Source organism: Pristiophorus japonicus, chromosome 1, assembly GCF_044704955.1.
Source record: "Pristiophorus japonicus isolate sPriJap1 chromosome 1, sPriJap1.hap1, whole genome shotgun sequence".
NCBI lineage: Eukaryota > Metazoa > Chordata > Chondrichthyes > Pristiophoridae > Pristiophorus > Pristiophorus japonicus.
Genome location: NC_091977.1, coordinates 186,973,344 through 186,998,167, shown reverse-complemented (window position 1 = coordinate 186,998,167; position 24,824 = coordinate 186,973,344). Strand labels below are relative to the sequence as shown.

Here is a 24,824-nt window from a genome sequence, read left to right as displayed (position 1 = left end):
CCATCTCCTTTCCCCCCCATCTCCTTTCCCCCCCATCTCCTTCCCCCTCCATCTCCTTTCCCCCCCCCATCTCCCTTCCCCCCCCCCCATCTCCTTTCCCCCCCCCCATCTCCTTTCCCCCCATCTCCTTTCCCCCCCTATCTCCTTTCCCCCCCATCTCCTTTCCCCCCACCCCCCTTCTCCCCCTTCTCCCCCTCCTCTCTCCCTCTACCCCCCTCCTCTCTCCCTCTACCCCCTCCTCTCTCCCTCTACCCCCCTCCTTCCCCCCCCCCCTCGCTGTCAGAAACACAGACACTGACAGAGAATGAGAGACACACACAGACAGACAGAGAGATAGAGACACTGACAGAGACACGGGGTGGGGGGGGGGGGGGGAATGGGCATCCCAGCACGCTGTTGGAGGGCTCCCGGTGCTGCAGTCGGTAAGTAGAAAATGTTTTATTTATTGATTTAAAAAAATATATATTTCTTATTAATTTTTTTTGATTGATTTATTGGTTGATGATTTGATGTATTTATCATTTATTATTAATGATGGCTCTTTATTTGTAAAACTGAAGTGTTTAATGTTTGTAAACTTCCCTTTAAACCCCCCCCTCCCCCCCTCCATTCCCTACGCCTGACTTGTAACCTATGCCTGATTTTCTAAAGTGTAGACAAGGTTTTTTCGAGTGTACAAAAATCTTCACTTACTCCATTCTAAGTTAGTTTGGAGTAAGTTTTCACTGCCGAAACTTTGAAAACAGGCGTAAGTGGCCGGACACGCCCCCTTTTGAAAAAAAAATTCTGTTCCAAAGTGAAACTGTTCTAACTGACTAGAACTGGAGCAAACTAAATGGCGAGAATTCCGATTTCTAAGATACTCCATTCTACACCAGTTGTTCCTAAAAATCAGGAGCAAATCATGTCGAAACTTGGGGCCATAGAAACATAGAAAATAGATGCAGGAGTAAGCCATTTGGCCCTTCGAGCCTGCACCACCATTCAATAAGATCATGGCTGATCATTCACCTCAGCACCCCTTTCCTGCTTTCTCTCCATACCCCTTGATCCCTTTAGCCGTAAGGGCCATATCTAACTCCCTCTTGAATATATCCAATGAACTGGCATCAACAACTCTGTGGTAGAGAATTCCACAGGTTAACAACTCTCTAAGTGAAGAAGTTTCTCCTCATCTCAGTCATAAAAGGCTTACACCTTATCCTTAGACTGTGTCCCCTGGTTCTGGACTTCTCCAACATTGGCAACATTCTTCCTGCCAGTCCCGTCAGAATTTTAAATGTTTCTATGAGATCCCCTCTCATCCTTCTAAACTCCAGTGAATACAGGCCCAGTCGATCCAGTCGTGCCATAGTCAGTCCTGCCATCCCGGGAATCAGTCTGGTGAACCTTCGCTGCACTCCCTCAATAGCAAAAATGTCCTTCCTCAAATTAGGAGACCAAAACTGAACGCACTATTCCAGGTGAGGCCTCACCAAGGCCCTGTACAACTGCAGTAAGACCTCCCTGCTCCTATACTCAAATCCCCTAGCTATGAAGGCCAACATACCATTTGCCGCCTTCACCGCCTGCTGTACCTGCATGCCAGCTTTCAATGACTGATGTACCATGGCACCCATGGCTTCCTCATCCTCCTCGTCCTCCTCCTCCTGCTCGTCATCTGCACCTTCCACATCATTATCATCAGCCACTCTCACCGCACGTGGGTCAGCCACTACCAGGTGCTGCTGCCTCATGATGGCTAAGTTATGCAGCATGCAGCACACAATAGTGAACTCACCTACAATCTCAGGGGTGTACAGCAAGTAGCCTCTGGAATGGTCCAGGCATCGGAAACACTGTTTCAATATGCCAATGGTCCTCTCTATGATGCTGCACGTCGCAATGTGTGACATGTTGCATTGATGGTCAGCTTCCTTCCGGATTACGCGTAGGAGCGTCATGAGCCAGATGGCAAGGCCGTATCCTTTGTCTCCCAGTAGCCAGCTCTCTCCTTCTGGCTGCTGCTGCTGAAACATGGCATATATAATGCTTTAACGTAGGATGAACGCATCATGGGTGCTCCCAGGGTATCTTGCATCGACTGACATGATACGATGCATGTTGTCACACACGAGCTGCACATTAATTAATAGAGTGGAAGCCTTTTCTGTTTCTGTACATCTTGGAATCCTCCAGAGGTGCTCACAAGGCAATGTGGGTACAATCAATGTAGCCATGTACCTTGGGGAAGCCAGCAATCCTGGAGAAGCCCACAGCCCTGTCATGGATTGCTTGGGCGGTAATGGGGAACTTTATGAAGTCATTCCTACGCGCATACAGTGCAGCCGTCACCTGGCGAATGCAGACATGTGTTGCATGTTGAGAGATGGCGCACATATCCCTAGTTGTAGCTTGAAATGATCCGGAGGCATAGAATGAAAGTGCAGCTGTAACCTTCACTTCAACTGACAAAACAGTCCTTCTGATGCTTCTAGCTTGCAGGTCTGCTTTGACCAACTCACAGATCTCACCGACAACTTCTTTGTGGAAACGTAGCCTTCTGACACAGTCTGCATCACTCAGGTGGAGGTACGAACGCCTGTCTCGATATACCCGAGGTGGGTAAGGCCTCCTGCCCAGCACCCTACGGGTCTGATGTTCCTGACGCGATGAAGTCAAATCAATTGTCTGCTATGTTGCACCATGATGCAGATGGCTCGCACTATAAGGTATAGCATTGTCAATATTGCCCCCAAACTTAAATTTAACCTTTGAAAGGGGCTCAAAACGGCAGGAAAGCAGACAGACAGGACAGATTCGCAGTTTTCTCTTCCCAAGGTCTGTATGGATGGACCACACCCAAAAGTCTTGTGACTTCTCCTCTCTTTCTCCCCCCCCCACCTTAACTAATTGCAGTCTTGTGAGTTCTTCTCTTCCCCCCCCCCCCCCCCACCCCACTCATTGCAGTCTTCAGTGTAGAAGGCTTCCGATCGGCACCTCACACTCTCTCACTCCTTCCGCCCCCCCCCCCCCCCCCTCCCACGGCTTGTTTTGTAGCTGAGCCCTTGTGTCTGGGCGCGGGGCCAATTCTGCCGGCTGTATCTACGACCCTCCAGCCCTGCTTCAAGATATTCGGTGGTGGTGCGTGAGTGAGTAAATAAATGAGAGAACTTCTGAAATCCAACAAATTTACACTTGTACTTTGACAAGTAAAAAAAGTTGAATTTTATTATTGATTTTGACAGTGTTCTTGACTCCCTCCAAAATCTTCGATTTAAAAACAATGGTGTCTGTCAGCGTCGATTTGTGAATGTGCGCTGGTTTTCTTAAGTGCCCAAAAGGTTTTTCGGGAGTGGCCAGATATGCCGACCTAGGAGGACAAAATGTTGGCCAAACTGCGAAAACTTGAAAAAACCGGCGCAGACATGAGGGAACACGAGGTTAAAAAAAAACTGGCCTGGAAAATTCGTAACTAAGTCAGTTACGCTGGCGCAGATCGCAAGGGAAACTTGGAGAAAAAAAAATAAGCCGAAAAAAACCGCGCACCTAACAAAAGGTGCAAATGACCGGGGAAAATTGAGCCCATAGATAGGCTCAGTTTGGGCAAAAATTTGGCAGATGGAGTATAATGTGGGAAAATGTGAGGTTATCCACTTTGGTAGGAAAAATAAAAAAGCTAATTATTATTTAAATGGGGAACGATTACAAAATGCTGCAGTACCAAGGGATCTGGGGGTTCTTGTACATGAAACACAAAAAGTTAGCATGCAGGTACAGCAAGTAACCAGGAAGGCAAATGGAATGTTGGCCTTTATTGCAAGGGGGATGGGGTATAAAAGTAGGGAAGTCCTGCTCCAACTGGAGTACTGTGTACAGTTTTGGTCTCCTTATTTAACAAAGGATATACTTAAATTGGAGGCAGTTCGGAGAAGGTTCACGAGGTTGATTCCTGAGATGAAGGCATTGTCATATGAAGAAAGGTTGAGTAGGTTGGGCCTATAATCATTGGAGTATAGAAGAATGAGAGGTGATCTTATTGAAACATGTAAGATTCTGAGGGGGCTTGACAGGGTAGATGCAGAGAGGATGTTTCGCTTCATGGGGGAATCTAGAACTAGGGGGCATAGTTTCATAATAAGTGTTGCACATTTAAAACAGAAATGAGGGGGAATTTCTTTTCTCTGAGAGTCATGAATCTTTGGAATTCTCTACCCCAGAGAGCTGTAGAGGCTGGGACATTGAATATATTTAAGGAGTAGATAGACAGATTTTTAGGCGATAAGGGAGTAAAAGGTTATGGGGAACAGGCAGGGAAGTGGAATTGAGGCCAGGATCAGATGAGCCATGATCTTATTGAATGGCAGAGCAGGCTCGAGAAGCCAAATGGCCTACTCCTGCTCCTATTTCTTATGTTCTTATCAGAACTGGAAGAAGTTAGGAATTTTATGACTAAGAATTTTAAATTCGTGGCATTGGCTGACTGGGAGCCAATATAGATCAGCAAAGACAGGAGCGATGGTTGGGCAGCACGTGGTGCAGGATAAGATATGGGCAGCAGGGGTTTTCTTGAGTAAGAGAACCAGATTGCGCAGTCAGAAGGTGATGTATTTTCAGTATAAAATAGCACCCATTGTTTGTCGCATTGACATCGACAGGTGTAACAGGTACTGTTGAAACTTAGGATGGGATTTCAATTAATTCTGCACCCCACATAACCAAATATGATTTATATTTATATATCTATCCTAAATATATATATTGCAGAGTTACATCTCCCAGATGTTTTATTTTTTAAATGATCAGACAGTTTGCTTTAAATGGTAGATGAGTGCCAACTTTCATACTGAAACATTAAAGATGATGATACTGTTTCAGGAAATTTATTGAGAAATAGTTTGTAGTTTATTATTGTAAAATTTGTGGCTAGCGCAAGTTATATAACCGTTAAAACTGCACATTTACAGCACTGGGAGAAAACTGTTCTTTGCTTCACAGTCTCTCTTCCATGTTACTTCCTACGGAGCCATAATATGTTGGATGTCAATCCTGAAGCTCCTCCAGGAGTGTTTTGGAATGTGCTTCTGATTGGCTGCACATATCAAGTCGTAGGTTATTTTTGGGGTGTTCTACAGCTCATTATCTGAAAGTCACAGTGAAATGTGAGACCTCCATGTGCCACTCAATAGCTCAAGTCAGGTTGAACTAATATGACCATTTTCCCCTTTTTTGTCGCATTCAGCACTTTCTAGACTTTGGGGCATTTAAAATTTTACATTGAATGAAATAGTGACAAGTTATCTGGTGCTATAAGAAGTTTCAATAAAATATTTTAATGCTGCTATAGCACATATTCTGCAATAACACAATCTGTATATTTGGTTGTCATTTTGAATTGAAAGTGTGACCAGCCTATAAATGTTATATTGTCTTTTTTGAAACTGATAAATCTTGTGGATGGAGAAATAATGGCCCAGAAATTGTTGGAAAAATAGCGGCGAGTTCACGGTTCACGCCATTATTAGTACATAATCACCACACATTGCTGGATTATTTAATTTAGATGTGCTATGAATTGCGATTCGCCACAAGTTACTGGCCAATACTGCTGTTAGCCTTGTGAAAACGGGTACTCATTGTCAACTTCCCCATGAGTATCAAGAAATTGCTGGATTTAGCACTAAGTAAGAATGAATTTCGCTGCAGACTGAAAAAAATGGTGAGACTGAATACTGTGTGTAATGAGCAAGTGTGACCTTAGCTCCTTTATTAATGTTCCAGAGTGCAGCTACCTCGTAGGTGGCCTGCTTATATACTGTGCTCCCAAGGGATGCTGGGACCTCTTGGGATTCCAACAGGTGGGCCCTCTGGTGGTTAGGTGTAATGCAAGTTACAAAGGGTTAAATACATAACATCACTCCCCCGTGAAGTCAACAGTACACTTATTTACAAGGTAAGACGATCTGGGGCTTTGCGCTCCCTTGTCGATCGTCTCGGTACAAATGTTGGTGTGGATGGGTTGGTCAGTTCTTCACACGGCTGTTGGGCGGCCGGGCTGCTGGGGATGATGAGTTCGGTTTCGTGGTCAACTATGATGTCAGTTGCCACTTGTGTGTGTGTTAGAAGGTCAAAGTTGGTGATGTCCTCTTCAGGTTGTTTGTAGCTGCTGATCAACTGCAATTTGATTTGGTCCAAATGTTTTCTTTGCGTTTGTCCATTGGTCAGTTTGACCTGAAACACCCTACTCCCCTCTTTGGCTCTGACTGTGCCAGCGAGCCATTTGGGACCATGTCCATAATTGGGTACAAACACAGGATCATTGATCTCAATATCGTGTGACAAATTTGCGCGGTCATGGTACGTACTTTGTTGATGTCGCTTGCCCTCCACGTGATCATGGAGATCAGGGTGGACAAGAGAGAGCCTTGTTTTAAGCGCCCTTTTCATGAACAGCTCAGCTGGAGGAATCCCGGTGAGTGAGTGGGGTCTGATGCGGTAGCTGAGCAGCACTTGGGACAACCGGGTCTGCAGGGAGCCTTCCGACACATGTTTCAAGCTTTGCTTGATGGTCTGAACTGCCCGTTCTGCCTGGCCGTTGGATGTGGGCTTGAACGGGGCAGATGTGACATGTTTGATCCCGTTGCGGGTCATGAATTCCTTGAACTCAGCACTGGTGAAGCAAGGCCCATTGTCGCTGACTAGGACATCAGGCAAGCCGTGCGTGGCAAACATGGCTCGTAGGCTTTCAATGGTGGCCGTGGATGTGCTCACAGACATTATTGCACATTCAATCCATTTTGAGTAAGCGTCCACGACAACCAAAAACATTTTGCCGAGGAATGGGCCCGCATAGTCTACATGGATCCTCGATCACTGTTTGGATGGCCACGACCACAAACTTAGCAGTACCTCACTGGGTGCATTGCTCAACTGAGGGCAAGTGTTGCACTGGCGCACGCATTACTCTAAATCTGAGTTGATGCCAGGCCACCACACGTGAGATCTGGCTATGGCTTTCATCATTACGATGCCTGGGTGGGTGTTGTGCAGTTCGCAAATAATTGTGTCTCTGCCTTTCTTGGGCAAGACCACGCGATTGCCCCACAAAAGACAGTCCGCCTGCAGGGACAACTTGCCTTTGCGTCTGTGGAACGGCTTAATCGCTTCCTGCATCTCCACTGGGACACTGGACTAGCTCCCATGGAGGACACAGTTTTTTGCCAAGGACAGTAAAGGATCCTGGCTTGTTCAGGTCCTGATCTGGCGGGCCGTAACGGGGGACTTCTCATTCTCAAATGCCTCCATGACCATGAGCAAGTCCACTGGCTGTGCCATTTCCATCCCGGTGGTGGGCAATGGTAGCCGACTGAGAACATCTGTGCCCGATCTGTGGCGGATTACATAGTTGTATGCCGACAGCATGAGCGCCTATCTTTGGATGCGGGCAGAGGCATTGGTATTAATCCCTTTGCTCTCAGAGAACAGCGATATGAGTGGCTTGTAGTCAGTTTCAAGCTCGAAATTGAGGCCAAATAAGCACTGGTGCATTTTTTTCACCCCGTAAACGCCAGAGCTTCTTTTTCAACCATGCTGTAGGCCCTTTCGGCCATGGACAAACTTCTGGATGCATATGCAACCGGTTGCAAAATCCCCAAATCATTAGCCTGTTGTAACACAACCGACCACGTATGATGACGCATCACAAGCTAACACTAATCGTTTACAAGGGTTATACAGGACAAGCAGTTTGTTAGAACACAATCAATTTCTGGCTTTCTTAAAGGCAGCCTCTTGTGAATTCCCCCATACCCAGTCGTCTCCCTCGCGCAGTAGCGCATGTAGGGGCTCTAGCAGGGTGCTTAACCCAGGTAGGAAATTATCGAAATATTTCAGGAGTCCCAGGAACGACCGCAGCTCCGTCACGTTCTGTGGTCTCGGCGCGTTCTTGATGGCCTCCGTCTTGGCGTTGGTGGATCTGATGCCGTCTGCTGCGATTCTCCGTCCTAAAAATTCGATGTCCTGTGCCAGGCAAACACACTTCGAGCGTTTCAACCTGAGCCTCATGCAATCCAACCGACTAAGAGCCTCCTCCAGATTCTTCAAGTGCTCAATGGTGTCCCAACCTGTAACCAGTGTGTCGTCCTGGAAGACCACTGTGCAAGGAACTGACTTTAGCAGGCTCTCCATGTTCCGCTGGAAGATCGCCGCGGCCAACCGAATCCCGAACTGGCACCGGTTGTAGATAAACAGACCTTTGTGCGTGTTGATACAAGTGAGACCTTTCAAAGATTCCTCCAGCTCCTGCGTCATGTAGGCCGAGGTCAGCTCCAGGTGGTGAATCTCTTCCCTCCAGCCAGGGTCGCAAATAGGCCATCTGCCTTGGGTAGCAGGTACTGGTCCTGCAGCGAAAAACGGTTATAGTCCCCGCAAATTCTAACTGTACCGTCCTCCTTGAGTACCAGGACAATCAGACTGGCCCAGTCATTGTCGGCGCGATGATGCCTTCACGTTGCACATGTCCAGCTCAATTTCCACTTTTTCACGCATCATGTACGGTACCGCCCGAGCCTTGCGGTGGATGGGTTGCGTACCGGGAACCAAATGGATCTGCATTTTCGCCCCTGAGAAGCTTCCAATGCCTAGCTCGAATAACGATGGGAACTTGCTTAGAACCTGGATACATGAGGCGTCGTCGACAGACGAAAGCGTTCAGATGTCGTCCCAGTTCCAGTGGATTTTCCCCAGCCAGCTTCTGCCAAACAACGTGGGGCCATCCCCTGGCACAATCCACAGCGGGAGTTTGTGTACTGCTCCATCAAAGGAGACTTTGACTTCTGCACTGCCAATTGCAGGAATTAGTTCCTTGGTGTAAGTCCTTAGTTTAGTGTGAATGGGGCTGAGCTTGGGCCTGTGTGCCTTCTTTCCCCACAGCCTGTCGAAGGCCTTTTTTACTCATTATGGACTGACTTGCCCCCATGTCCAGCTCCATAGATACTGGAATGCCACTCAGTTCAACTTTCAACATTATTGGTGGGCATTTCGTAGTGAACGTGTGTACCCTGTACACTTCTGCCTCCACCGTACGAGTTTCTAACTCAGTCTGATCCACTATGGATCGATCTTCCTCTGCAACGTGATGGTTTGCAGCTCACCTGCACATTCGTTGGAGGTGTCCCATTGTTCTGCAACCATTGCATGCATAGTGCTTCAAGCGGCATTGATGAGGCCAATAATCACCTCCCCAGTGCCAACAGCGTGTTAACCACCTCGCATTAACAGATGATGGTGGACTCTAGGTCATTTGAGTTCGGGCCACAGCAGCCGGCGTGTACGTTCTGCCGTGTATATTTCTGCTCAAAACCGACGTTACTTTCTCTAGGTCATTTGAGTTCGGGCCACAGCAGCCGGCGTGTACGTTCTGCCGTGTATATTTCTGCTCAAAACCGACGTTACTTTATGCACAGTACTGGCCAAAACGTCTTTGTTCTGCGAAATCTGCTTGATGTTGTTATTGGTGGACATAAATGCCTGGGCTATCGTTATGGCTTTACTCAGATTCGGAGTTTCTACAGTCAACAGTTTGCGAAGGATTGTCTCCTGTCCGATGCCCAGTACAAAAAAAGTCTGAGTATTGTTCTCGGAATCCCTCAAACATTCAATGTCCTGCGAGGCACCTTAGTTCGGCGACATAGCTCGCCACTTCCTGGCCCTCCGATCATTGACACATGTAAAACCGATATCTCGCCATCTAATCACTTTCCCTAGGATTTAGGTGTGCCTGGACCATCGTACACAATTCTTCATAGGATTTCTCTGTTGGTTTTGCCGGGGCCAGGAGATTCTTCATCAGGCCATTGGTTGTTGCCCCACAGACAGTTAGGAGGATTGCCCTTCGTTTGGTGGCATTCTTGTCCCCTTCCAGCTTGTTGGCCACAAAGTATTGGTCGAGTCTCTCCACGAAGGCCCCCCAATCGTCCCCTTCTAAGAACTTCTCCAGGATGCCGACTGTTCTTTACATTTTCGCGCGGTTGTTAGTTACCTCGTCGCCAATTGTTATACTCATAATAAATGGTGAGACTGAGTACTGTGTGTAATGAGCAAGTGTGACCTTAGCTCCTTTATTCAGGTTTCAGAGTGCAGGTACCTCGTGGGTGGCCTGCGTATATGTTGGGATCTCTTGGGACTCCAACAGGTGGGCCCTCTGGTGATCAGGTGTAATGCAAGTTACAAAGCGTTAAATACATAACAGTAAGGACCCTGTTAATGATGGGATTTATGATCCTGACGTGATACTCATCTCGAACTGAAGAATTGAAACTGTGGAGTCTCATTTCTGCAGTAAATTGCTAGTTCTTAGAGCTTTTTTTATATTTAAATTTTTTACATTTTATATTTGATTTCTGTCGCTCTCTTTCTCTAAATCTAATCTTTCTTTCCCTCTCTTTATTCCTCTATCAAATTTGACTCTAAATCAGACTATTTCCATTTGCGACCACTCTGTTTCTCTACCCTTAAATTTTATTTATGGAAATATTATGACCATTGGGCACGATGGTCATAGGGTCCAAGTTGACCTTACTGCCCCCATTATCAACTCAGAATTTCAGGCAGTTTGTGGCATGAAAATAATACGATCTGATGGGTGAGAAATTCACACCGCAAGCTGCAAGATGTGCCGTTCCAACAATTTCTGGACCATTATTTTGTACTTTAGGAAATCAGTGTTTTAAACTTCCATTTTGGACTTGAAAATGATCAGCTGCTCTTGTGTTTCTGTCCAGTTTAAGCTTGGCTCTGTGGAATTGCGAAAAGTCTCTGACTCAACAGAAGTCATTAAGGAACTCATCAACTATGTGTTACACTGCAACGCAAAACTGCGGGACAAAAATGAGCACCTGCAACAAGAAAATAAAAGACTGTCATGTGATCGCAACGACAGCTTAAAAGAGTAAGTAGTAGACTAAAGGTCTCTGGAACTAATGCTTGTATATGATTTGTTTGTGAAGTGAAGAATAAAGTTTTGAGGAATTCTTCTGAACTTTTTCAATTATGATTTTGGGAAATAAGCACTTAGTGAAACTACAAACTACAATGTTCTATGGGTTGCACTGATTGAAGATGGAGCTAGAATGTCAGTTCAGTTTTCAAATTCCACAAAATGCAGCAATAGCTTTAGCAATATAGTTAAACTACAGATTTAAAATTTTAAATAGAATTCTTTAGTCTAAATACTGCTCCTTTGCTCAGTTATAATCCTCTTTAAATGGCACCGGGACCATGTTGTTACTGGAATAATAATAACGCCATTGCTTTTTATTTAATTGTGAGAAGAATCCTGTTCAATGAAATGAGAATTTTCTGCTCCAGTCTGCAGACCATACTGGACTCATTATCACTCAATCTGCTCTTCTCTCAACCCCACTCCTGTAGTTCTCTCTCCAAACACAGACCCACCCTCTGCTCCAGGTCGCCATTATCCTTATCTCAGTACCTGCTTCTTCCTCCAGCCTTGGACTTCGCTCCTCACTCCTTCCTTCCTCCCTTTAAGAAAAAAATATATAGTGCACATATTGATTATTTTAAAGGCAAATCTCAAATGTAAGAATTTATGCTGTGACGGGATAAGTAAACCACCTAAAAACATATGTACAAATAGTTAATTAAAAAGATAAATGTAATTTTGCATTAGTAAACATAGTCACGAGAAGTAATCATGAAAGAAGGAAAATTACATTAAGTACAAATATAAGTTGAAGATTGCAAACCAAAGAAAGAAAACATTTCTAAACAAACATAAAAAAAATTAGATATCATGGATTTTAAAAAGATAGTCTGTTTAATATATTGCATTTAATAATTTTGTCGAGCAATACCACATAAGATCAACTAGTACAGTTGGACCTCTCTGGTCCAGAACCCTTGGGACCTGACCGGTGCCGGACCAGAGAATTTTCCGAAACACGGGAGGTCAACTGGTGACAACGCTGCTGACAATGACCTTGGACGCGTTCTGCGCAGAAGCCCACTGCGCAGCATTTAGTCGTCCAGCATCACTCCGGTTTTTTAAATCCTCCAGCCCACCTTTGGCGCCTCAGTCAGCCACCTGCCCTTCCTTTTCCCTTTCCTTGCCCTGCCCACTTTCCTCAACGAACACCAACACCCACACCTCAAAAAACCACATACATACACCAAAAAAATTGAGATTGGAGATAAAGTGGAGGAGAAAGTCAAGGAGAGACGCCGACCCTTACCCACGATCCTGCTCCCGGTGCCAGTCCGTGTGTAAGCCGCGAGCAGAGCCTGACTGGTGGAAGCGGCAGCCTCCTCGCACCGAGACATACACACACAACCCCCCGAAAACAGGGGGAGGGGAAAATGTCGCTCACCCCAGCGCTGCAGCTCCAGCCTTCAGAGCATGCATGCCCACTGCCAATCAGGCAAGGAGAGGCGGCCTCGGCAGCGAGGGACGTGTGTCAAACCACAGCACCGGCCAGTGTGTAAAACCTTCTGCTGGCCAGGGCAAGGCTGCCAAGATTTGTCATCCAAAATGCATCACAAGTATGTTTTAGCACATGGAACCCCAATTTTTTTTTTTCAATGGATGCCACCCATGTCGGGACTGATGCCGGACCAGGGATGCTTCTGGACTAAAGAGTCCCGGACTGGAGAGGTACAACCTGTAATTCTTCTTGTGTGATTGTGCTCTGAGTGACTACTGGCAAGTTATTTTATCGTAGGTAGCTTCACCGCTGACCATGATCCTGTCTTCAATGATGCCCACATATGGTCATAAGGTAGGAAGACCTGGATGATTCTCCTCTCTCCCAGCCTAGGAACACTGACAGTTGGACTGTTCTCACTACTACATGTGGATGAGATCAGTTAAAACAGGATCAGGATTTAAAACTCTTACCTTTATGGTTTGTATGACTCAGCACAACAAAATGTTTTTTACTTTCTATGACAGCCTATATTATTTTTTCTTGATTAACTTGACAGTCGCATAGTTCCAGCAACTCTTGAACCAATCTTTTCATCTTGGTGATTCTTTCTGAACCTCAATTACATTCCTAACCAGTATAGCAAACCTGATAAGTAGTACTTTTAGCTTTTTTTATTTTGTATTTCTGCCCTTTAGACCTGCATTCACAGTCTAAGTCAAATAATTTAATTACATTGATAGTATCTGTTTCTCTTAAAAAATTTGAACGATCTGCATAATGCCTCTTCTCAATCATCTTTGTTCCAATGAAAATACATTCATTTCTATGAGACTCTTCTGTGAACCTTTTAAAATATATTAATGTCCTGTTGAAGGTAGCTGGCTCAGAATGATGCATGATATCTGAAATATAACCTAATTAGCTCTATAGAAGATAGAATAGTTTGTTTTTATTTGTATTGAATAACTTCCCATTTGCTGCCATTATACATAGAATTTCTGAATCTCAGTGTGTTACTTAAATGCCTAAGCATTAGTTAGCTGTTATCTGGTTGGTTGGCAAAAGGTTAGTTACGAGTGACTCGCTTCTGAGTCAGAAGGTTGTGGGTTCAAGTCCCACTCCAGGGACTTGAGCACATAAATATAAGCTGGCACTCTTTCGGATGAGGCGTTAAACCAAGGCCCTCTCTGCTCTCTCGGATGGGCATAAAAGATCCCATGGCACTATTTTGAAGAAGAGCAGGGGAGTTATCCTCGGTGTCCTGACCAATATTTATCCCTCAACAAACATCACAAACAGATTGGGCTAGAAATTCCATTGTTGGTCATAGCGACATTTTTCCGCCAAAAATACCGCTATGACTTCACTACCACTATGAGGTCTAACATTCGGGAAAAAATGCACCCAGCGGTAAAAATCAGCGTTGCCCGAGGATTCGTGGCGCAAACTACAAATTTTCTGCAACTTTTCTCCGAGGCCGATACCGCTGCGAGTTGGGCCTAGGGAGGGAGGAAAACAGCCCCCAAAAAATTGGAAAAAATAAAAAATCACAAAACATTCACAACTGTCGAATCGCTGCAAAAGAATTAAAAAATAAAAATTTTAACTTGCCTTTTTTGCAGGTCTTCATACCTACCGCTGTTCCAAGGGCTGCAACGCAGGTTTTTCCTGGGTGTTTTTTTCCATTATTTCTATGGGTGCGCTGTGAGACAAATTTTAGGCGAAAGCGTTTTTTCGAGTCTTGCATGCCGGTGGTCCACTCCCCAGCGGTACTTAAAAACCGCTGGCGCAAGACTTCAGCGAATTTCCCGGTTTGCTGTTTTTGGTGAAAAACGGTGAAATATCGCCAAAAAAACAGGTGCATGGTTGGGGAATTTCCAGCCCATTATCTGGTCATTTTCACATTGCTGTTTGTGGGAGCTTGCTGTGTGCAAATTGGCTGCCATGTTTCCCACATTACAGCAGTGACTACACTCCAAAAGTACTTCATTGGCTGTAAAGCGCTTTGAGACATCCGGTGGTCGTGAAAGGCGCTATATAAATGCAAGTCTTTATTTGCAAACTAACTAATAATGTATTGATAAAGGTCAGAGTTTTGCACCAAGATTTATTTTCAGCACAAGGAATTAAATGGGCTAAAGTACATATGAAGTAATACTGATCATTTATTTGATCCAAGCATAAAATTCCATGGTAAGTTACGTACTTAACAGGACTGAATTGTACACTTCTACAAGTGACATGCAAAAATAATTTTCTGTAATTGTAAACTTGCAAAGAGCAGCATTTGAGTGGCTAATTCAGAATATTTTGTTGGTTGCATCAATTAGATCGTTGATAACATTGGTAGGTTAGAATTGTATTCTTATAAATAAATGGTCATAGTTTATTTTGAACATATTTGTCTTTGATAAAGGTATAAAAATCTGTAGCCTGTTTACACATGGCTATTTTTCAAAGGACATCAAAACCATGCCTATTTCAGTGCCCTTAAAGGAAAGTTAAACAAAAAGGATGACCTTGAATATCTGAAGTAAATCTTAAGTCACACTGTGGAGTGATATAGTGTAGGAAAATTAGAAGAAGCAGCTGGAGTCTCAGTCATTTAAACCAACTCAGATCAGGAAGACCTTGGTAGCAATAAACAGACCTTTCTTGCTGGTCCTTGAATTTTCAAAGATTCTTCTTTTAATAACATAAAACATATTTTATGGTAGTAATTCCACCAGCTTTGGCTTAATCTAGTTATTAATGACTGATTTAGTATGGGAATGTTTTAATAATGTATTTTTATTCATTTCAAAGTAAACATCTGTGGGTTGTAGACATTGGGTCAAAGTTAGGCCATACACTCTCCGGGTCTTAATTTAACTACATCCAGCTTTGTCTCAAGCATAGTGAATTGTACATTGTTTATGCATTGTAGTATAATATTAATCCTACTTAGATAAATAAATCAATTTTAAAATATATTTTTAGAACAAATACAATTGATTAACTTTGTTTTTTAAAAAAGGGATGTTTTGATGTAACATATTCATAAATCAATGCCAAATCTTCAAATTGTTCATATAATATCTGTGGTCTCAGTTGTTGAGAAAGTGAAATCAAAGTCTAAAGCTAAGCATTCAGTAGCTGTTGGTGGGTTGTTTCTCTACAGAGTTACTCTCAGAACTTTAATTACAATGGCACTGTTTTCTTTCTTTTGCTAAGCTGGTTTCTTTATTTTCACTCTCTTGGAATCGTCCTGTGATTTTGCACTCTAGTTTAAGAACTGTAAGATCACTTCTCAGACTGACATCTGAACTCCAAGATTAGATCGCAAATTTAGGATCATTCTTTTACATCAGTTGTTGATTATAATAAATTGTATTCCAACTTTATATGAAGGCTTGGTTGCACTTTGGCGATTTTTTGGTAGTAGTCGGAGTGAGTACAGGTACTGACGGTACACTTGAGGCCCTTGATGCACAATGATAATACAAAGATTAATAATTTTAGAGTCTTTGGGCTAGAAATTGGCTAGCCTTGTGCCTGTTTTTTCAGCGATATTTCGCCTCTTTTGACATAAAAGGTGCTCACCTAAATTGGCCAAAGTTGTGCGGCAGCGGTTTTGAAATATCGCTGAAAAGCGGACCACCGTCGTGCAGTGCCAAAAAACGCAATATCGTTTTAAATTGGCCATTCGGCGCACGCGTATTCTACGTGAAAAAAAACGCCAGGTAAAAAGCTGCATTGCAGCCCCAGAACCAGCAGTAAGTATGAAGACCTGCAGAAAAGGTAAGTTAAAGTTTTTATTTTTTAATTCTTTTGCAGCAATTACTTAGTTAAGGGTCTTGTAAATGTTTTGTGCTTTTTGATTTTTTGTGTTTTGCAATTTTTTTTGTGTTTTCCCCCCTCCTAGGACCTGTCTTTTTAGCGGTAATCGACCTCGAACTAAAGTTGGCGAAGACCGCGTTTCCACTGCAAATTCTCGTACAATGCCGATTTTTACTGTTGGGCGCATTTTGTTGCCAATTTTTACCCCTTTAAAAAATAGTGGTATTTGTAACGGTATTTTTGCGCAAAAATGCCCAAAAAATACCGCTATCGCCAAAAGACCAATTTGCGGGGGTTTTTTTTAACAAATAATCTGTATTTTATTTGCAAAAATGTTCTCAACTATATAATTATTTATTTTGCAAGTTCATGTTTCTTGCTGCATGTTCACTTTAGATTGGAGAAATATGTAAAGGCTAAAGAAGAGTTGGAGCAAGACCTCTATTCACGCTTCATCTTAGTGCTTAATGAGAAAAAGGCCAAGATTCGAAGTCTACAGGAAAATGTAAAGTGCATTGATGAGCAAGCAGAACTCAGGAGTCAAAGCAGGTATTTGTTTAGGACTAGAGTGTGGTTGCAATTGCAGTCAATTGTGTTCATTTGGTGTAGTAACAGCACTTATTTGCAGTACATACATAGTTGCAGTGCATCATGATTTTTTTATTTAATTCAAAAGTCGTTCCTTGAATAACATAAGCCTGAACAAAATCGCCTCCAATTGTCTTTTTAATTACTGGAATAGAGTGGCAGTTACATGTGTTAACCTTTAGAGCTGCTTGTCAGCCCTTTAGGTCTAACTAGCATCTCCTTTCAGAAAATAACTTATGGCTGTGATTACACCCATAAAGCTAACTGACAGCTGTAAAGGCAAAGAAATGCAACAAGTAGTACATTACCATATCCCAACGTTGGGGTTTCACTGAAGTGGTGGCGGGTCGCATGCTGCGGGATGGAGTCGATAACACTCAAGTCAAAGGCAGAGTCTCAATTGAGGAAATCTTCAAAGTGCTCCTTCCAGCGGGCCCTGACAGCCTTGGTGTCCTTGTTGAGTGTTTCCCCGTTCTTCGCAAGGAGTGGGATGGGGCCTTGGGAGTTTGGACCATATGTGGCCTTGACTGCCATGAAGAATCCTCGTATATTGTGGCTGTCGGCCAGTTGTTGTATCTCCTGTGGTTTCTCCATCCACCACCTGTTCTTTAAGTCCCGGGCTTTTTGTTGGACCTCAGCCTTCAGCCAACTGTAACGTTGCTTTGCTGCTCCCTAGTTGCGTTGTTGCTTTAGGCTCAGAAATGCTCTGCGCTTGCGATCTATTAGTTGCTGGGCAGGTCACATAGTTCGCATGCCAGACACGGGACTCCCTAAGCAAATGCTCTATGCGGAGCTCCTTCACAGCAAACGAGCCAAAGGTGGGCAGCGGAAACGTTCCAAGGACACCCTCAAAGCCTCCCTGATAAAGTACGACATCACTACTGACACCTGAGAGTCCCTGGCCAAAGACCGTCTTAGGTGGAGAAAGTGCATCCGGGAAGGCATTGAGCTCTTCGAATCTCAACGCCGAGAGCGTAAAGAGGTCAAGCGCAGGCAGTGGAAGGGGCGTGCAGCAAACCAGTCCCACCCACCCCTTCCCTCGACGAATGTATGTCCCACCTGTGACAGGCTCTGTGGCTCTCATATTGGACTGTTCAGCCACCAAAGAACTCACTTCAGGAGTGGAAGCAAGTCTTCCTCGATTCCGAGGGACTGCCTATGATGATGATGATGACCAGCATCGGAGAGGCGAGCGGGGAGTCGGGAGGCGGAGCGCCAGGCGAGCGGCCTAGAAGAGGCCCACCAGCAGCGTCGGAGAGGCCAGCCGGTGCAGCTGCAGCAGGGAGAGAAGGTAAAAAAGTAGAAACAAATCGAACGGTGACGTCAGGTGATTGGTAAGTAGTTTTTCTTTTTCTTTTCTATATCAGTAAGTAACCTTTAGCATTGTTGTTGCCAATTTAAGTGTATCTAAGGGTTAAGTCATGGCAGGACAGCTCGGACAAGTGTTATGCTCCTCCTGTACTATGTGGGAAATCAGGGACACCTCTGGTGTCCCTGACGACTACGTGTGCGGGAAGTGCATCCATCTGCAACTCCTGACGGACCACATTGCGGCACTGGAGCTGCGGGTGGATGAACTCTGGAGCATCCACGATGCTGAGAATGACGTGAAGAGCACATTTATTGAGTTGGTCTTACCGCAGGTAAAGGGTACACAGCCAGATAGGGAAGAGCAGTGCAAGGAAGGTAGTTCAGGGGTCCCCTGCGATCATCCCCCTGCAAAACAGATACACCGCTTTGGGTATTGTTGAGGGGGATGACTCATCAGAGGAGGGCAGCAGCAGCCAAGTTCATGGCACTGTGGGTGGCTCTGCTGCACAGGGGGGCAGGAAAAAGAGTGGGAGAGTGATAGTGATAGGGGATTTGATTGTAAGAGGAGCAGATAGACGTTTCTACGGCCGCAACCGAGACTCCAGGATGGTATGTTGCCTCCCTGGTGCAAGGGTCAAGGATGTCTCAGAGCAGGTGCAGGGCATTCTGAAAAGGGAGAGTGAACAACCAGTTGTCGTGGTGCATTTCGGTACCAACGATATAGGTAAAAATGAGATGAGGTCCTACAAGACGAATTTAGGGAGCTAGGAGCTAAATTTAAAAAGTAGGACCTAAAAAGTAGTAATCTCACGATTGCTACCAGTGCCACGTGCTAGTCAGAGTAGGAATCGCAGGATAGCTCAGGTGAATATGTGGCTTGAGCAGTGGTGCGGAAGGGAGGGATTCAAATTCCTGGGACATTGGAACTGGTTCTGGGGGAGGTGGGACGAGTACAAACCGGACGGTCTGCACCTGGGCAGGACCGGAACCAATGTCCCAGGGGGAGTGTTTGCTAGTGCTGTTGGGGAGGAGTTAAACTAATATGGCAGGGGGATGGGAACCTATGCAGCGAGACAGAGGGAAGTAGAATGGGGGAAGAAGCAAAAGATAGAAAGAAGAAAAGTAAAAGTGGAGGACAGAGAAACCTAAAAAGGGCCACATGACAGCAAAATTCTAAAGGGGCAAAGTGTGTTCGAAAGACAAGCCTGAATGCTCTGTGCCTCAATGCGAGGAGTATTCGGAATAAGGTGGACGAATTAACTGCACAGGCAGCAATTAATGAATATGATATAATTGGCATCACAGAGACATAGCTCCAGGGTGACCAAGGCTGGGAACTCAACATCCAGGGGTATTCAACATTTAGGAAGGATAGACAGAAAGGAAAAGGAGGCGGGGTGGCATTGCTAGTTAAAGAGGAAATTAATGCAATAGTAAGAAAGGACATTAGCTTGGATGATGTGGAATCTGTATGGGTGGAGCTACGGAATACCAAGGGGCAGAAAACACCAGTGGGAGTTGTGTACAGACCACCAAACAGTAGTAGTAAGGTTGGGGACAGCATCAAACAAGAAATTAGGGATGCGTGCAATAAAGGTACAGCAGTTACCATGGGTGACTTTATTCTACATATTGATTGGGCTAACCAAACTGGTAGCAATGCGGTGGAGGAGGATTTCCTGGAGTGTATTACGGATGGTTTTCTCGACCAATATGTCGAGGAACCAACTAGAGGGCTGGCCATCCTAGACTGGGTGATGTGTAATGAGAAAAGACTAATTAGCAATCTTGTTATGCGAGGCCCCTTGGGGAAGAGTGACCATAATATGGTAGAATTCTTTATTAAGATGGAGAGTGACACAGTTAATTCAGAAACTAGGGTCCTGAACTTAAGGAAAGGTAACTTCGATGGTTTGAGGCGTGAATTGGCTCGAATCGACTGGCAAGTGATACTTAAAGGGTTGATGGTGGATAGGCAATGGCAAACATTTAAAGATCACATGGATGAACTTCAGCAATTGTACATCCCTGTCTGGAGTAAAAATAAAATGGGGAAGGTGGCTCAACCATAGCTAACAAGGGAAATTAAGGATATGTTAAATCCAAGGAAGAGGCATATGAATTGGCCAGAAAAAGCAACAAACCTGAGGACTGGGAGAAATTTAGAATTCAGCAGAGGAGGACAAAGGGTTTAATTAAGAGGGGGAAAATAGAGTCCGAGAAGAAGCTTGCTGGCAACATAAAAACTGACTGCAAAAGCTTCTATAGATATGCGAAGAGAAAAAGATTAGTGAAGACAAATGTGGGTCCCTTGCAGTCGGATTGAGGTGAATTTATAATGGGGAACAAAGAAAAGCAGACCAATTGAACAAATACTTTGGTTCTGTCTTCACGAAGGAAGACACAAATAACCTTCCGGGGACCGAGGGTCTAGTGAGAAGGAGGAACTGAAGGATAAACTTATTAGGCGGGAAATTGTGTGAGGGAAATTGATGGGATTGAAGGCCGATAAATCCCCGGGGCCAGATTGTCTGCATCCCAGAGTACTTAAAGAAGTGGCCCTAGAAATAGTGGATGCATTGGTGATCATTTTCCAACAGTCTATCGATTCTGGATCACTTCCTATGGACTGGAGGGTAGCTAATGTAACACCACTTTTTAAAAAGGGAGGGAGAGAGAAAGTGGGTAATTATAGACTGGTTAGCTTGACATCAGTACTGGGGAAAATGTTGGAATCAATTATTAAGCATAAAATAGCAGCACATTTGGAAAGCAATGACAGGATCGGTCCAAGTTAGCATGGATTTATGAAGGGAAAATCATGCTTGACAAACCTTCTGGAATTTTTTGAGATATAACTAGTAGAGTGGACATGGGAGAACCAGTGGATGTGGTGTACTTGGACTTTCAAAAGGCTTTTGACAAGGTCTCTCACAAGATTGGTATGCAAAATCAAAGCACATGGTATTGGGGGTAACATACTGACGCGGATAGAGAACTGGTTGGCAGACAGGAAGCAGAGAGTCGGGACAAACGTGTCCTTTTCAGAATGACAGGCAGTGACTAGTGGAATGCCGCAGGGCTCAGTGCTGGGACCCCAGCTCTTTACAATATACATCAATGATTTGGATGAAGGAATTGAGTGTAATATCTCCAAGTTTGCAGATGACACTAAACTGGGTGGCGGTGTGAGCTGTGAGGAGAACGCTAGGAGGCTGCAGGGTGACTTGGACAGGTTAGGTGAGTGGGCAAATGCATGGCAGATGCAGTATAATGTGGATAAATGTGAGGTTATCCACTTTGGGGGCAAAAACGCAAAGACAGAATATTGTCTGAATGGCGGCAGATTAGGAAAAGGGGAGGTGCAACGAGACCTGGGTGTCATGGTTCATCAGTCATTGAAAGTTGGCATACAGGTACAGCAGGCGGTGAAGAAGGCAAATGGTATGTTGGCCTTCATAGTTAGGGGATTTGAGTATAGAAGCAGGGAGGTCTTACTGCAGTTGTACAGGCCCTCAGTGAGGCCTCACCTGGAATATTGTGTTCAGTTTTGGTCTCCTAATCTGAGGAAGGACACTCTTGCTATTGAGGGAGTGCAGCGAAGGTTCACCAGACTGATTCCTGGGATGGCAGGACTGACATATGAGGAGAGACTGGATCAACTGGGCCTTTATACATTGGAGTTTAGAAGGATGAGAAGGGATCTCATAGAAATGTATAAGATTCTGACGGGACGGGACAGGTTAGATGCCGGTAGAATGTTTCCGATGTTGGGGAAGTCCAGAACCAGGGGACACAGTCTTAGGATAAGGGGTAAGCCATTTAGGACTGAGATGAGGAGAAACTTCTTCACTCAGAGAGTTATTAACCTGTGGAATTCCCTGCTGCAGAGAGTTGTTGATGCCAGTTCATTGGATATATTCAAGAGGGAGTTAGATATGGCCCTTACGGCTAAGGAGATCAAGGGGTATGGAGACAAAGCAGGAAAGGGGTACTGAGGGAATGATCAGCCATGATCTTATTGAATGGTGGTGCAGGCTCAAAGGGCCGAATGGCCTACTCCTGCACCTATTTTCTATATTTCTATCCCAATAGTTAAGGTATTTATTTTCGGAAGTATTTTTGAATGAAAGAGCATTGTGGGATATTTCTAATAACTAGTTACAATGGGTATTATGTATTAAATATGGTAGGTATGTCACTGTAGTCCAGTATAAAATATATGTGAAACTCCTATGCTATCTGGTCCTTTTAGTTTTCCATGTTAAAGTATTTACATGTCACCTGTAGTAACTGTTAGGCCTCTAGGTTGCACTGTGATAGGGATTTCTAATGTTAAGTTATTACATATTCTGCCTGTGAACTAACATTGTGGGACTGACTCTCTATATATAGATTTAATCTTCTGCTTTCTTTTAGCAGATTAAGGTTACTATGAACTGAAAAAGAAATTTGGAGCAGCATAGTGTTTTTCACTGATAATGTTGGCTCAGAATAGTCTTGTTCCAGCCCATCTTTTGGTGTTGTTATGTGTTGTGATTATGCTGGGGCAGAACAATGATAACGCTCAATAAAATGCTTCCTTCAGGGCATCACAGATTTCAAGAGCAACGCTTAAGACTTTTGATAAACAAACTATTTCTGTGGATTTTTTCTTTTAGGACTGTTGTTGCCACTCGCCAGGAAACATCAGTAGTTGAGGAAGATTTTGATTGTAGCACTGATGAAGAAAACAAAGGCCATACCTCTGAAAATAGAATCTGGTCTCAACCTTCCAAGTCAGCCAATGGTAAGTAAATGTGCTTCCCGTTTAGTGTAGAGAGCGAGCCCAGTTATGAGTTTGGGTGGACTATAATAAGCTGAATTGGGTTTTTATTAAACATTTCCTTGTGAATATAATCTGCTTTTTCACATCAAAAAATTGTTAACAGGGAACCTACAGTTAGAGTGAAGCAATACAATCAATGTTTAATTGACTGCAAAAGAAACAAAGGAGGACAGACACTGGAAACTAATTCTATCAATAGCGGTTCTCTGAGGCGTCTTTGTTTGGATAAACTTACTGCTCTGAATTTGCAGTGTTATTTTCTATGAGTCCTTTTTTTAGGATAGAGCTGTCAATTGTTGGTTTATTGGTAAAACCTTTCCCTGACAATTAGTGCAGTGTGAAAACAGTTGCTTTAAAAACATTTATTCTTTTGGGACATATTTGCGAAAAGCTGTCTTTTTCAATTGAGACCAGAACCTAGTACTTTTCTAATAACCATGTAAAGAATTTATACCAGACTGCTATTTTAATGTGATTACACTTTCACAGAAAATTTAGTTCTGATCATTTGAGCCTGGTTATCGGACAAAATAAGTGGTTTCTACTAGAAATCTAACAAGAAATGTAAATTCACTTGTTTATTTCATTTAGTCGCATAAAACCTAATGATCACTAAGGCAAACTTATCCATTTCTCTTAAATGGAATATCTGACATAGATCATTTGAAACCCAAATTGCAAATGTAGTAAATGAAGATCTGCATTACTGGTTTTGAAACTTTCTATGTGAGGACCCCTGAAAATACTGACGTGCACCTGGGGATCAACGGCAGATATTGACTCATCCCTGGGACCACCTGTCAGTGATTGAAAGGGAAAAAGTACATTTGTATGTAGCAACAGAAACACCATGCTAGTAAGTCGACAAATACAGAATGAAATCCGATGGCAGACAGTATCTGACTACCTTACAGATTCATTGGAATCTCCCATTACCGCAGTTTGAAAACCTGTGATTCATATAAATCTTTACACATTGCTAAATTATTGTTAGCATCATATTTTCAGTCTTTGCAAGAGCTTTCTGGTTCTATTCTCTGGTAATAGGTTATTATAAATCCAGTCATTTTTTTCTTTCTTGTTAAAAAAAAAGCTTTTTGGAAATCAGCATTTCCTTTTGTTTATATGTGCTATTCCTATTATACTTAATATTGACTGATTGCTAACCTGTTGTAAAACTTGCAGTATTTAGCAGGCTATCTTTTTTTGCTTAATGAGTGTAGTCTGAATATGGTAGTTGGATTCTTCACCTATGGGGTAGTGTTTTGGAGATTACATTATAGTTTAAGGGAGTAAGAACTTAAAGATTGCAATGAACTCTTTCTGCAGAACTTACTCTGGCTGGAACCAGCCACAAGAACCATTATTTTATTTGCTAAACTTTAAATTCTGCTATTGTGTCTTTATCTAACCAATGTTATCCCTCCTTGCCTGTGGAGGAAGATTCATGCTGAGTTATGATTCCTTGAGTGCTCTTGCGGCTATTTCCGTGCGTTAAGTTAGATGGGAAGTGAAATCAGACTATGTGACCATGGAGGAAGGGAGAGAGTGTCACAGCTGAATCCAATCCTGTCCTCACCTGTTAGTTACACATACACTTTCCAGCAGGAAGGAATGGTAGCAATCAGAAGGAGGAATCCTAGATAATGTTTCCCTTCCTTAACAAGCGATAACTAAATCAACCAGGGATGAAATTTAAATCCTCCTGGTGCAAATGGCTCAGTGCCACACTCTGTAGTGCCTATTATCTATTAACAGGAAGTCTCAGTACTGTACTAAAACAGGAACACTATTTTCACCAAGAAACCTTTGAACCCTGTAATTTTTTGTTTGACAGATTTCTAAACACAGTGCCT

General features: G+C 43.8%; 1 protein-coding gene and 1 pseudogene across 4 annotated transcripts in view; one reads left to right on the top strand and one right to left on the bottom strand.

Moving 5' to 3' along the window:
* LOC139261153 (putative nuclease HARBI1) overlaps nt 1-9,197 on the bottom strand; it is a 186,938-nt pseudogene extending 177,741 nt beyond the window's left edge.
* The window catches only part of xrcc4 (X-ray repair complementing defective repair in Chinese hamster cells 4), a 691,243-nt gene that overhangs the window by 276,922 nt on the left and 389,497 nt on the right, over nt 1-24,824 (top strand). For all 4 annotated transcript variants that reach the window (XM_070885488.1, XM_070885479.1, XM_070885499.1 and 1 more), the window contains exons 4-6: nt 10,761-10,927; nt 16,638-16,790; nt 22,802-22,929. In XM_070885488.1, the coding sequence (XP_070741589.1) occupies nt 10,761-10,927; nt 16,638-16,790; nt 22,802-22,929 (448 nt within the window). The remainder of the gene's footprint in view (nt 1-10,760; nt 10,928-16,637; nt 16,791-22,801; nt 22,930-24,824) is intronic.